The 14,758-nt window shown below is 39.1% G+C and overlaps 1 protein-coding gene across 1 annotated transcript in view; it reads right to left on the bottom strand.

Annotated features, from left to right (window-relative positions):
• The window catches only part of efcab6 (EF-hand calcium binding domain 6), a 77,441-nt gene extending 63,939 nt beyond the window's left edge, over positions 1–13,502 (bottom strand). Inside the window, exons 1-4 of the mRNA XM_084710883.1 lie at positions 13,356–13,502; positions 11,517–11,713; positions 4,469–4,572; positions 4,283–4,343 (exon numbers count right to left, since the gene is read on the bottom strand). Of these exons, the coding sequence (XP_084567009.1) occupies positions 4,283–4,343; positions 4,469–4,572; positions 11,517–11,713; positions 13,356–13,497 (504 nt within the window). The 5' untranslated portion in view covers positions 13,498–13,502. The remainder of the gene's footprint in view (positions 1–4,282; positions 4,344–4,468; positions 4,573–11,516; positions 11,714–13,355) is intronic.
• Positions 13,503–14,758: the final 1,256 nt, after the last annotated feature.

The raw sequence follows: 14,758 nt of genomic DNA, 5'->3' as shown, positions 1-14,758 counted from the left end.
ATGAAGAATCAAATCTGCGTTCTCTACTTAATTCTGGTAAATTTTTGACATGGTTTGTATGGATGCTGATGTGTCTCCAGGTGGGCCACTCTGAGACAAGACTCCTGTCTTTTTTCCCCTCACCCCATCCCTCCATATCTGGAGTTCTTTAAAATCAGAATTGCATAGTTTTGGAGATGTCGGCCATTGAGATGTCTACCCTCTCTCCAAAGTAATGGAACCAGCTGTCAGTCAGCTTGTGGTGCTCAAAGCATTAAAAAAACACTAACAACACAAAATTCAAAACCAGTGCCTCTTCCCAAAAATCATGACCCAGTTATTTAAGATAATCCAAAGACCTTGTTGAGAGCAGTTTCATAAAGGAACTACTTTCTTTCTGCATTAGAATCCACTGGAACTATTTTAGAACCTTCGAGAACTACTTTCCTTTCTACTAGACTGAAACTAGAAGAAGGTAGGTATCTTTATGACCATCCAAAACTCTACAATTCAGATGGATAAACAGCACTACAGGCCAGGGGAAAAATATATCTTTTAATTAGGAGTGAACTATCCCTCTAAACCTTACAGTGGTCTGTAGCCTTTTATTAATAACATTCTTGGTTAGGAATAACCCTTGAAATGTATTATCTCATTTTCAAGGCAGTCCTTAACAACAGAAAGACAGCATAAAAACAGTAAGCCAAAACATTTGTCTGGTAAGGATTTTCAAAACTTAAAATATGTCTGAAAATACACTAACATTAATCCAACATATTATTAGCAAAAAACAGCCTAATTGATTCTTTGATACCTTGTCACATTTTCTCTCAAGCTTCCTTCTGCACAGTGATACAGTTGGGGGGTGCATTTCCATAGGAAAAAAGTAGTTCCTACATGAATTGCTCATAACCAGGTCTGTGGATTATCTTGAGTAACCAGGTCATGATTTCTGAAAAGAGACACTGCTGCTGAATTGTTTAAAATGTATTTTTTGGGGCTTTGAGCTCCAGAGGCTGAGTGCCATCTAGTCCCATTATATTTGAGAGAAGGCAGAAATCTCTACAGCTGATATCCCCAAAACTCTGCAACTCACACAAAAACTATCTGGATGGATAAACAACACTACAGGTAAGAAGAAAAATGTGGTTCGACTATAATTCCAATGAGAAAAACCTTGACAGGGTTGATTTGTTTCTCAGTGTAGCTTGGTTAGGTTACTCTGACACTGTCCCGTCTTGTTTTACAGGCCTGACTCTCATCATATTACTGTTGCTAGGAGTCAATTGCTTTGGACACGTCTGCATGGCTGGTAGCTAAAAAAACATATGAACAGAAAGAATGGCATGATGCAGAAAGAGGAGGACATGGATGGACTTCAAATAAACATCTATTGTGTGGGCTGTAAGATGTTTTTCCTGAAAATAGCCAACACAGAAACATACAGTTAAACAAACACAAACACACACACACACACACACACACACACACACACACACACACACACACACACACGTATGCCTGTCATGAGGATAAGGACAGCCCTGATAGCCCTCAGGCAGTCATGTATCCACAGGGAGGATTCGGTAAATTTTCTGCATTTCACAACAACATCAACAGCTTGGTTTAATATGTGGAACACAAGCAGCACAAATCCAGAGTCGATTCTGTCATGCTTCCTACGTAGAGGCTGAATTCTGCCAGTGCTGGCCCCACAAACACATGCTGCTGCTACAAGAATCACCCCCTCACACACACACACACACACACACACACACACACACACACACACACACACACACTCACACTCACACACTCACACACTCACACACTCACACACTCTGAGGAAGCTGTGTGAGTCATAGTAGGGTTTAGGAGATTTCATTCATTTTGTTTTTCAAAGAACTGTCTGCAGAAGTGTGACACTGCAGCATTAATGGATGTTAAAGCAAGAATTCACTTATCTCTCACATCATGGTTCAAGAAGTTGTGTTGCAGGAGTGTCACTGCAAGTGTTCGGGGTCACTGACCTCAGCTGAATGCATTGTCCAACAAAATGTAGGCTTGCATGAAACTTTGTTTCAATGAAAGTTAACATATACATGTGGTGTTTTTATATGCCACAGGACCTTTACAATTTGTTCTTTTTATTTTATGTTTCTAACTTTCTCTCTCATATTTTTTAGACGGAAAAAACTTTGGCTACATGATATGGTAAAGAACTAACATTGCAATTATTTTGACTGAAATTGCCATTATGATATGCGATAGGATAAGTGAGAATGATCATCTTCGCATTACACATTTAATTTTTACCAGAAAAAAAACCTTTAACATTGAAAAGTGAGCATCTCAATATGTACAACGTCCCACACTTGTTGCTAGCTACTTAACAAATTTATCTTAGCATTGTGCCACTAAAAGTTGACAACTGATTGATGGGTGGATATTAGAGATGCACCGATCGACCGGCCCTGACCGGTAACCGGCCGGTCAGCGTCACATATCCGATTCTGTGCCCGCCATTGTCACACACATGTTCTGCACGATGGTCACGTCATGCGTGCAGCAGACAAATTGACCGTGATATCAACACAGCGCTGATAACAGCTACACACTCAGACACATGCTTGCTTGAAGCTGGTGTTAGCAACAGATTCCAAGAACAGGATAAAGAGAAGACAGACAGTCTACAACGAGACAGAGCAGCTGAAAATGTCGCAAAACAGACAAATTTTGTAGCTCTGCTGTTAGCCAGCAGCAGACTGCTGTTCACAGAGGGACAGTTAAAATCTCACCTCCTGTTCTGGCTGATTAATAAACAACCTGTGTTGATGTGTCTCCTCAAACATTTTCTCATCCAGACTCCTTTAACTTGTGCGTTTTTTTCACGGCAAAGTTTTACTGCAAACTGTTGCACAGCGTCTGTCTCCGGTTTGTTTACATCTGCTTCCACAAGAGATCATGTGAAATCGCGTCCTGCGAAATGGTATCATGGAATCTTGCAGGATTTCAGCCGACATTCAGCTGATTCATAATCTTAATGTAAAACTATAATAAGCCCCGGCTGTAAACCGGAGGACCGTGATTTAAATAGTATTTAATTAATATTTAATAGTCAGTGTCTTATTATGAACATTTAATTTTTACAAGAAAAATTGCAAAAATGTTTGTGAATGCTGTCAATTACAGTTCTTAGAAAGACTGAAAATCGGAATCGGTCAAAATCAGAATCGGCAGGTCAGACCCTTATAAAAAACGGAAATCGGAATTGGCTAAGAAAATTGCAATCGGTGCATGTCTAGTGGATATGACGACACAAGTACATAAAACTGGTTGGTTCTAACTACACAATTCAATGCTACATAGTTCTCAGTGTTCTCACATATTTTCAGCATCTATTTTTTCCCATGCAGAATATGTCTAGAAGAGAAACTCTATAAACAGGTGCACAACATGACTGGGGATGTGATCTAAAAGGGTCTCAACTTTAATTGGGACGATATGATCGCAGACATGTGCATAAATTGCCATCATTTGAGCATATTAGTAAAATTGTCAACCGCTCATCAAAAAAATTTCTTGGTTGGCAAAGGCAATTGGTATTTTTGGTGTATTTCAATTCTTCCTGCTAACCTACAGAGGTTATTGCTTTTTCTTCTTTGTTAGCTAGATGTTTAATTTTGTTTAAATGGAAGGATGTTATCCTACCATCACACAACCAATGGATCGAGGATGTGATGTAAACATCAAGCTGGAAAAAAATAAGATCACCCTAAACAGCTCCACTAAGATTTTATAAAACTTGGGATCCATTCATAGACTATGTAAACAGTTTACCTGGCTTGAAACTATGAAATCTGGACTGTCCAATCATGCTCAAATGCACTATGATGCACTTGTTTTATTTAAGTGTGTTTTTTTCCTTTGTTTTTTCTTAACGTGATCACTTTGTTTTGACTGTTAGTTTTATTTATTTGTTTTTATTTTTGTTACCGTCCAGTATCCTTCATCTTTTTGCTCATAATCAACTTAAGATGACGACCTATGTTAACGTCTTGTATAATATAAGGAAAACCTCTTCAAATAAAGTGTTAAACTATTTCTCCACAGCACTTTTAATAGGCAAAATCTTTACAGGGTCCCTATAAACAATTATGATGCAAACTTTGATGCTAAGCATTTAACTCATCATCAAGCTCAAGTGCAGCTTGATGTCAACAGACTCACTATATCTGACCATCAGTGAAGCACAACTCCCAGGTTGTAGCTTTTAACAATGAACAAGTCAGAGAGTACACACCTTCTCTTTCAGATGCTTCTGTATGTCAGACAGGGACATGGAAGTGTTCAGTGGACCACGCCTGAGACAAACACATACACACAAACACACAGAGTTAAAGCATGTTCAGCTGCTGCCACCAAATGCCTCAAAATGCAAACGCAGCATGGTGTTTCTTTGTTTAGGAGAGGAGAGGAGTGTGTGTACCTCGCACTGCTGTTGCTGCTGCAGGCTCTGCGGGCCGCTGGAACTCGTCTGAAGCTCCTCAGGAACTGCATGTAGTCCACCATTCCACCGCTCCGCTCACACACCTGCAGCGGCCACAAACACAGACACACATAAACAAGTGGATCCACGTATAGAAAACACCACTGTGAGACTGATGATGATGGAAAACTGGAGGAGGATGAAGATGATCGTGGGGGGGGCATTATCCAACACACTCCCGCACTCAAGCCCACTCCAAACTTTTCAAACATTCCAGCACCAGCTAATGGTACATGTAATGGCATCTCCGTGGAGACAGGGAGAGCGGCATGGTGATGGGATGGCAGCGGGCTGGCGTCAGGTGGGTTGAGCAGTAATTTTCAGGACGAGGCTGTTTGGGGAATACGCTAGGTGCTGTTCTCTGGAACGGGGCACACCTGGGGAATGCAGCCGCATGCTTTTGTTCTGACCTTGTGCCGCTTTTCATACACACACGCACGGACACACACACACACTTGAAGAAAAACTGGCAAAGAGTTGGCACTAAACACACAAAATCAGAGAACTAGTTTCTACAAACACACACACACGCAAATACACATTCAATCAAGAAGACAAATACTTAGCGCACGCACACACGTACACACACGTATACCTATTTTGGTGGCTCATAATCAAAGTAGAGTCCCTGTTGCCCTGCCCTACATCCTTCCATGGTGTAATCCAGTGCAGCAGGCCCCAGCGGAGCTCCTAACATTGAGTCTTATTATAGACACCACACCGTCCAATTATCACCGCTATCAGCAGTAACACAGAGCCCCCACCTCAGGGGAGGAGGGGGGGGAGTGTCTCTCCATGCTCTACATACCTGTGACAGCGCTGTTACACCTGCAGTTCAGTTTGAGGCTGAAGGTGAGACAGAGGTCAGTGGTTGATGAGGCAGAATGGAGGGCGGGGGCCAGAAGATGAAGAGATCATCTTTAAAGATCTGTTAACATTGGATTTTTTCACTGTTTTAACGGTGCTTTTTTGTGCTGAAGAGCGTTAAGCAGGATTATTCCTGTAAATTAGTCTGTTATCAAAAAAAAAACATACTTGTCATGAGAACAAATACAGTCGATGCTGTACACTTTCAAACTAACGGAATGTGCTCATATGTGATTGTTGTGCAATGTATTTAGTGTCACACTTAAAGGAAGAAATTAATAATTTAAAAAAAAGCATTTAATTGAAATGATCAGAAAATACAAATCAGGGTAAAAAACTAACTTTTGTTTCCACTGGCCAAATGGCTGATGAAAGTCACTCAATAAATTACTAGGGCTGCAGCTTATGATTATTTTCATAGTCAATTAACTGGCTAATTATTTTCTTAATTAAATCATTAAAAGTTTGTTTTAGAAAGTCAGAAAATGGTGAAAAATGTCAATCAGAGCTTCCCAAAACCTAAGACAACTTCTTAAAATGTCTTGTTTTAGTCACAACCCAAAGGTATTTAGTTAACTGTCAGAGAGGAGTTAAGAAACCAGAAAATATTCACGTTGAAGATGCTGAAATCAGAGGTTTTTCACTTTTTTTTTCTTAAAAACTTACTCAAACCAAGTAATCAACTAACGAAATAGTTGGTGATTCATTTAACAATCAATTAATAATCATTTAATTAATTTTTGCACCTCTTAACAGAATTTATACTTTTCTTGAACATGTTCAAAAACAAGACATTTAATGATGGATAGCAATTCCAAAACCAATAGTGGAAAGAAACTAAGCACATTTACTGAAATACTATACTTAATTACTTACTTGAATGTTTTAATTTTATGCTACTTTATACTTGGACTCCACTACATGTCAGGAGGCATTATTGTACTTTTTACTCCATTATTTGACAAGTAAAGTTACTAGTTACATTGCAGGTTAAGATTAGCATATAAATACATATAAATGAAAATGCTGTGCTCACTTTAATGCATCATTAATAATAATCCAGTATTAGGAACGCACAATGTGGATTGTGCAGCTCTATAAATGACCATTGTTTTTTGTTTTTTTTTGGCTGGTGAGTAAAGCAAATCTACCTGTCACTTGCATTGAACCAAACAGCCCAGGGACCATCTATTGATATAATGGTATTTGCACTGGCACAAAATTTGCACCAGTCAAATGCTGGTAAAATATGCAAGTGTAAACCCACTGTTTTGAAGCCTCAACTCTGGCATTTTGGCTGTAATTATTTAGTTTTTTGGGGGCCAAAAGTCACCATATTTGGATGAGTGGGTGGAGTAGAATATGCATCACTTTGTCTCTATGCAGACTGGATCTAACTGAGAACCCGAGGATATGCTGTAGCAACTTGTCAATCGAAACAGACCCCTCCCCGAAACACGTATGTTGCCTTATCGTGTATTTTACTCTAAATGAGACCATAATTAAACTAAAATAAAAATCATGCTGTATTGAAGAAGACCAAACCAACTGCAGCCAGTGGAGTCTCCCCTGCCGACCACGAGAAAGAATGATGCAGATTTAAGGTAATTATACAATGGCTTCAGTTTTAAGACCTCTCAGAGCTTCGTAGACAAAAGTAATTAAAAGTAGTTAACTTGTCAAACTCTCCTTTTACATTTTTCACATGACTACTTCAGTCACTTTCCTGTAACACTATACAACGGTCTTCAAGGAGAAGCTATAAAGATGAACAAAAGACAGGAGGAGTGGAATGCATTCAGGGTGAGGCTACGACAGTAGTCTTTCAAGAGTAGCCATTCCGAACAGAACAGCTATAAACACTTTTGTCTTCAGACGACTAGACGACATGTGCAAACCATTTCATCTGAAGCATACTGAGGCCTTCAGGACTAAAAAGTCTTCTTTCAAAAAGTTAGACTGTCTGACTTTAAAATTATATATCTTTGATATTAGAAAATTAATAACTGCAGTAAAATATATGACCATATAAAATTCTGATCTTAACAAGTCCTGTCAAATTTGAAAGGAAAAGTCTTTCTTTTTCTGACTCAGGAGAAAGTCAGCATCTTCATTCTTGAACGCAGTGCTTGTTATAGAGACAAATTAATCCATTGCAGTTGAATTTGAAACTATGTTATGGTTATGCCAAATTATTATTTATTTTGAAAAAAACAACAGAAAATTATTTTACCTATCAATTAGGGCTGGGCAATATAAAGATATTAAATCGATCAGCACTGCAACAATAATTGATTAATCATTATTAATCGATTATTAAACTAATCGCCAACTATATAGTTAATTGATTAATTGGTTTGTTCTTGTTTTTTTTAAGGAAAAAAGGCTATTAGTAATAAAAAGTATTAGTATTGCTGAAAAGCCTATCATGACTGTGAAGTTTTATATTGGTCGATATCAATACTTATTGATCATATAGGTCATGACATGTTGTGTACTCCTTAGAGTGAAAATCGCTGAGGTGATGAAATAAATTTGTACTATTGCAAGGCGATATGGATAAAATCAAAAATCACAATATATTTGACCAAGTACCTTGATATCAATCGATCAACTTAAAATGAAAATGAGAAAATGGGTGTTGTATTGAAGTTCAAACAGATGCCTGACAAAACAATGTCAAATTAGGCACAGTTACTGCCACTTTTACCACTTTTGTCTTACAAAACAGGAAAAGACACCATATCATAATGTAATCACATCCAAAATCTAAGACAATATCTATTTTCATATCATAATACAATATCAATATATTTCCTCGCCCTATTATATCCTATATCCGAAAATAGCCTAAAAACAATTATAGAATTTAGAAGCCTTATCGCCCTGCCCTACTGTCAATATCCCTGCATTTTCAATAAACTGCATGTGACTGCTTTCTCAAATAGAACATGTTACATACACTTTATTTAAAGCGTATATAAGAGAGTATTTCGTCAGTCTCAAATGTGGGTTGCGTCTCCAGAGAAGTCGGCTGGATGCTGCAACATTTAAGAGGAATCCAAATCAATTCTAATCACACTGAATAAACAGAAAAAAAAAGACATTCAGTGAGGGAGGAGACAGAGCTTGAGCTCTCGTGATGCAGTGGATTTTCTCTGTCTTGTTCTCAGCATGAGTCTGGCTGTCTGTCACCAGCTTCTTCTTTGTCGTCAGATTTGTCAGCAGCTCTGCAATTGTCTTTTTGTCCATCCTTCCCATTAAGCTCAAATTATTCAAGCAACTTCTCTTTTACAGGCTCAGCTACCGGTGCACATTCAATATCGGATCAATATTTAACAAAAATGTGGCACAGATGAGACTGGATAAATAAATAAATAACAGAAGAAGAAGAAGGAGGAGGAGGAGGGGGTGGGGTTGTCGGGCTCCTTGTGGCATCTCGCTCCCTCAAGCACAAAGCAACTTCCACATCCGAATGTCACCAGAACAACAGCTGCTACTCCAGTGATAGTCCTTTAAAGTAAACTTTCCACAACTCTCCAGAAAGCATGCACACACACACACACACCCACAGTGTCTTTAATGAATAAGACGGTGAGTGGGAGGGGTGGGCAGGGGATGGTGGGATGTGGGGTTGTGTATTGGGGGGGTGGGGGGTGGAAGACACAAAGTGCTGATATTATGGGAGGAAATCTGTGCGGGAAAGACAGGCAGTCAAACTGTCAGGCGTGAGCGCTGAGACGGAACAAAGAGGAACAGTGGAGACGATTACAGTGGCGTAGCGGAGTGACAGAGGCAGCGCGCGCACAGATGAAGATGAAGGCAGAGGGGGGAATTACGCCGCCATGCACGGACCACAAACACACGTGCATGCTCAATTGATCAATGCCAGAGAGGAGAAGCATCCTGATACAAGGCCTCAACACTCTCATTATTAGGCCTCGACTTCCACATCCTACATCAGCCTGCTTTCATAACCAAGAGTTTTTGTTTGTTGTTTTTTTTAAATGTATGCCTTCATTTTTCAATAAACATGTTCAGGCTGATGAGGAATGCATGAAAAGAATAAGTCTGTGGGCTGGTTCAGAGGAAAAACTGATGCCAAACAAATAGCGTCTGCTTTAACAGCTGCCAGAATCACTTCTCCTCTGACCAGTCTCCACGGCCACGGAGCTTCATTTGTCAATGTCAGCTGCCTGGAAGAGATTAAAACAAACCTTATACTGCCATCTTCTGGATGATAACTCGCATAACAACAAAATCTCCAACACACATTTAAGGGAAAGCCAAACCAAGCATTGCCCGTTGCCCAGATACCAGCAGCTCAAACTGGGTGTGTTACAGTTATTTTCTTGGGGGCATGGCCCTGTGTGAGGGATCAACCCTGTCCCCTGTAATAAGTGTGAATCCTGGTGGCCTGATAGCTCAGTTGGTAAAGCATGAGCCGCATGTACTGAGGCTGTGAGTCCTGCCACCCCTCACTCCACCCCATTCTCTTTCTCCCTTTCCTGTCCTCACTCAAACTGTCCAATCAAATAAAGGCATAAAAACCACAAAAAAATTCAATGTGTGAAAAGTATGAATCCACCAATCAGTTCATTTCCCTTCATTGCCTGAATCTACCAAAATGAACGTTACTTATTTTCTGCAAATCGACACTTTTTTCTTTAGATCCACTTTATTTGAACCTATAGATCAGAGTAACCTATCTTAGTACTTTGCCTCTACGTCACGTGTCAAACTCAAGGCCCGCAGGCCAATTGTGGCCTGCCACGTCATTTTATGTGGCCTGCAGGAGCTTAAAAGGTCTGATTGTCTTATAATAAATAAGTTAAAAGGGTGCATTGACTATAAACTACATTTCCCATAATGCATGCCGAATATGTTACCCGCAAAGTGACGGCATCCCGCCAACAGATTGCAGTGTTTCCACATCAATGCCATTTTCGAAACAAGTGGAATTGAGAAATATGAACAATGATCCCAAAATGTCCAGGCAGAGGAAAAATTTATGCAGATGGAAGGCTGTTTCAAGAAAGATGGGAATAACATGTCATAACTTGTTATTTTTCCTTATTCACTTGGATAGTTTGATCGTTGATTGATGTATTAATGTGTGTTTCATAACCTGACAAATTAAAAGGATTTATGTTATAACAGAGCAACAAGCACACATATTTTTTTTACATCTATGCAAATATATATGTAATATTTGTAAGTTGAATAAGTAAAAAATTCAGAGTTATTTAACATTAAGGAGTAGCTGCATTTATTTTACATTACATTTAGTTACATTTAGCTACATTTATACGTTCTTACAGTTACATCTGGCCCTTTGGGAGCAACCATTATGCTGATGTGGCCCTCTGTGAAAATGAGTTTGACACCCCTGCTCTACATCATGCTTTTTTGGATGAAAACGAACGTTCTAATCTGACTGGCTGCAAACAGGTAGAGTTTCTTTTCCCTTGCCCTCCTTCCAGGAAGTTGAGAGCAAAGGGTCAGACACACTTCAAGGTGGTTGCCAACATCAGGGCAAGAAACTGACCTTTTGAGGGCTGGTTCTTTAAACCACTGGTTCCCAACATGGGGGCAACGAGTGCCACTAGGGGTTGCCAAAGCTGTGCAGATGTTGCAAGGCCTTCTTGATTTTCAGAGGTATAACATAATGTTTTAAAAAAAAAAACACACACAGCAGGCATATAACACAGTATTTCATCAATCATTTTTGTGAAGAAAACTAAGTTTAATTGTTATTTTGGAGTTTAGATTACTATTTAAGATGCAAACTGAAAAAATCTCACAGGGTAAAGAAATAGTGAAGACCTGAACCAAGTTAAATTCACAGACCCTTCACTTTCTACTAAAGTCTCATCCTGCATTAGAAAAGTACATCATTAAATACAGACAGAAAATTGCTAACCCAAATGGTCAGACACAGCCTTGGTTATTTTCAGTTTACTGCTGTATGATGTAGGTATAAAATGTTTTGTTACCTCCTGCTGTCACTATTTATAATAAGGACCACAGAGAAGTGGATGAAGTAAACCTTCTACTTGCACACTGATAAAGCAGCCACCTTGCTGGGGTGTATTTGGGAGAGTCTGACCATCCCTCTCACCTGGTTGAGCAGAACGTCGAGCTGGTCCTGGCTAACACACAGCAGGCTCTGCAGGACTCGTGTGAACTCCTCTCTGCTTACCAGCCCGATCCCATCCGGGTCTGCTGCCATGAAGGCTGTCTTGATGTCTGTCAGTTTGCTGTGGATCAGAGGCTTCACCTGCTCCAGGATGAGACGCCGGCCCAGACAGTAGCTCGCTGGACTGTGGACTGAGGAAATATTCTTATGTCACTTTCAATCTACTTTAGGGAAATACATATAGAAGGCTTCTTGTGAGGAACTTTTTTCCACACTAGAAAAACATGCAAATGCACAAAACAATGGACACATGGTCATTTATACATACACATTCATGCCCTTTACTCTCTCCCCACATGGGCAGTGTCATTTGTTATGGTGAGAGCTCCTTGTGACGCTCTGCTGTTGGTGTGGGGAGGTCAATGACTTTGGAGGCGGTGTGACCGACACCATTTTTGTTGGAAACAATGCGGTGCAGTAAAGAAGCAGGGAAACAGTGCAGCAGGACGTGTTGAATTATGCTTCTGTAGCAAGCAACAACAGGAGGTGGGGGGCAACAGAAGGTGCTCTGATCTCACAGATGGATGTGCAGCAGTTTATTATCTACAATGACTCCAAGAGACCGCCAAGATGTTTCAGTGTTTTGCCATGGATAGAGGCAGAGATCAGATCAGCCTGGTGCAGTGTGTGTAGCAGTGACTGGTTCTTTTGTTTTGTCCACATTCAGCTGGAGAACATGCAGAACATTCATACAATAATTTTGACAATATACTGAATGGAAGTGTATCTATGCTATGTTTTACTGCAACTTGAGTAACTTGAAGATTAATAATATAAAATATAATCAACAAATAAATTATAATGCAGTATTACTGATTAAGGGGACAGTTCACAACAAACATAAGTTTTTCCCTGGCCTGTAGTGCTGTTTATCCATATATACTGCTGACAATATGTGGTAGTTTTTGAGATATAGACGTTTGCCTTCTCTCCACTATAAGGGGACTAGATGGCACTTGGCTTGTGGTGCAGAAAGCAACAACAATACGTTTGTCCCTTTCCAAAAATCATGACCCAGTTATGCAAGATGATCTACAGACCTTGTTGTGAGCATTTTCATCTAGGAAATACTTTCTTTCTGCAATACTAAAGAATCTACATGAAATGGCTCACAGCAAGGTCAGTGAGTATTTTGAGTAACCAGGTCATGATTTATGGAAAGGGACATTGCTGTCGAATTTTTCCAAATATCTTTTGGTGCTTTGAGCACAAGCCTAGTGCCATTTAGTTCAATATATTAGAGAGAAGACAGACATCTTTATAGCAACATCTCCAAAATTCAGCAACTCACAGCAAATTTAGACGGAATAAAAGCACTACAAGCCAGTACTAAAAGTTTTATTTTTTTTATTTTGGGGTGAACAGTTCCATTAAAATAACACATAATTCACAAGCAGATAAAGTATATAAAGTATTTTAAAGCAGCTTTACCTTTGCCAGCTGCCACACTAACATTAATACATAAATAATCATAATCCAATAATGTAATTCTGACATAGGCCAGTCTGTGTGATGAGTACTTTTTCTGTGGCACCTCGAGTATATTTTGATGCCAAAACTTTTGAACTCTTCATTATTAGAAAGTGGTACCAACCTTTAAGTGTGTTTGTACATTGTGATGGCAGGCTACAATCATTTCGAAGAGCCAACTAACATTAAAATAATGTGTGATAAGTTTAAAAAAAAGTTAATCAACCAATCATTTAATGAAATGATAATATTCCTTTATGTCAAAATGGGCAAATATAGCAGATAACTTACCTCTCTCTGTGTGGATCCATGTTAGCCTGGATCCCCCACTTGTCTGTCTTCCTGGGGAGGAATGTGTGGTGGCGATTGGAGCCGTGTGGGGCCGCAGGCCCATGACCAGCCGTCCAGAGTGAAGAGGCAGCAGCTTGGCCATACTGGGTGAAACTGGTGTGTGTGGGGAGAGAGTCAGGAGAAGGACAGGAGGGTGATAAACGACACTGGGAGGCTGGACTGTGGTTGCTAGCTAAGACATGAACATGATCTCTCTGTCTATCTCTCCCTCTCTCTCTCACTGTGTGTGTGTGTGTGTGTGTGTGTGTGTGTGTGTGTGTGTGTGTGTGTGAGCAGTTGACACCTCTGAGCACAATGTACTGTTTTCAACCAACCACTCAGTCTGGTTTTGTTGCTTCCACCTACTATTGTTAAACCAAGTTATCTGTCACCATGGATGCAAAAATACAGAACTAGGGCTGCAACTAACAAATTGTTTTCATGGTCAATTAATCTGTTGATAATTTTCTTGATTAATCAAGTAGTTCTTTGGTTCATGAAATGTTGATCAGTGTTTCCCAAAGTCTAAGATGATCTCCTCAAATGTCTTGTTTTGTCCACAGCTAGATATTCAGATTACTGTCAGAGAGGAAAAAAACACAGAAAATAATCACATTTTAAGGAGCTGGAATAAAAGAATTTTTACCTTTTTTTCCTTAAAAAAAAATTACTCAAACCAATTAATCAATTCTCAGTTCTCTGGATTAAACAGAATTTATACTTTTGTTGGACATGTTCCAAAACAAGATATTTAATAACAGACAGCAACTCTAAATACACTAATGTAAAGAAACTAAGTATATTTTGTAAAGTACTATAATTACTTACTTTAATATTTTCATTTCATGCTACTTTAAACTTGCACCCCACTACATTTCAGTGGGGTTGTACTTTTTACTCCATACATTTGACAGCTTAAGTTACTAGTTACATTGCAGGTTAAGATTTCATATAAAATACATATAAATCAATGTGCTCACTTTAATACATCATTAATAATTGTCCAATGGAAAGGACGCAGAATGTTTTTTTTAGCTGATATGATAACCCATAAAAACCTGCTTCTCATAGCGAATACCAATAAGATACCTAGAATTTCATCTTTTTGTATTTTAAAAATAATTTCATATAGCCTGCATTTTCTGTACACCTGAGATTAAGAAAGGTACAGATGTAGTGAGCAAAGAGGGCTGATTTAATGTTCCCAATCTGACGTCATTATTACAAATAAAACAAACAACAGTTCTCACTCTTGTGGAGTTGTTCAGTTAGTTTTTCTCATAAAGTACATAAAAAACTTGACAAATATTCTTTGCCTTTCACAGAGCATGTTTACCAAGAATTCAGATGAAATGCTTTGACAT

The sequence above is a fragment of the Lutjanus erythropterus genome, chromosome 22 (assembly GCF_056507025.1).
Source record: "Lutjanus erythropterus isolate fLutEry1 chromosome 22, fLutEry1.hap2, whole genome shotgun sequence".
In the NCBI taxonomy this organism is placed as follows: Eukaryota; Metazoa; Chordata; class Actinopteri; order Lutjaniformes; family Lutjanidae; genus Lutjanus; species Lutjanus erythropterus.
The sequence above is the reverse complement of the archived record's forward strand: the minus strand, read 5'-3'. Positions and strand labels throughout refer to the sequence as shown.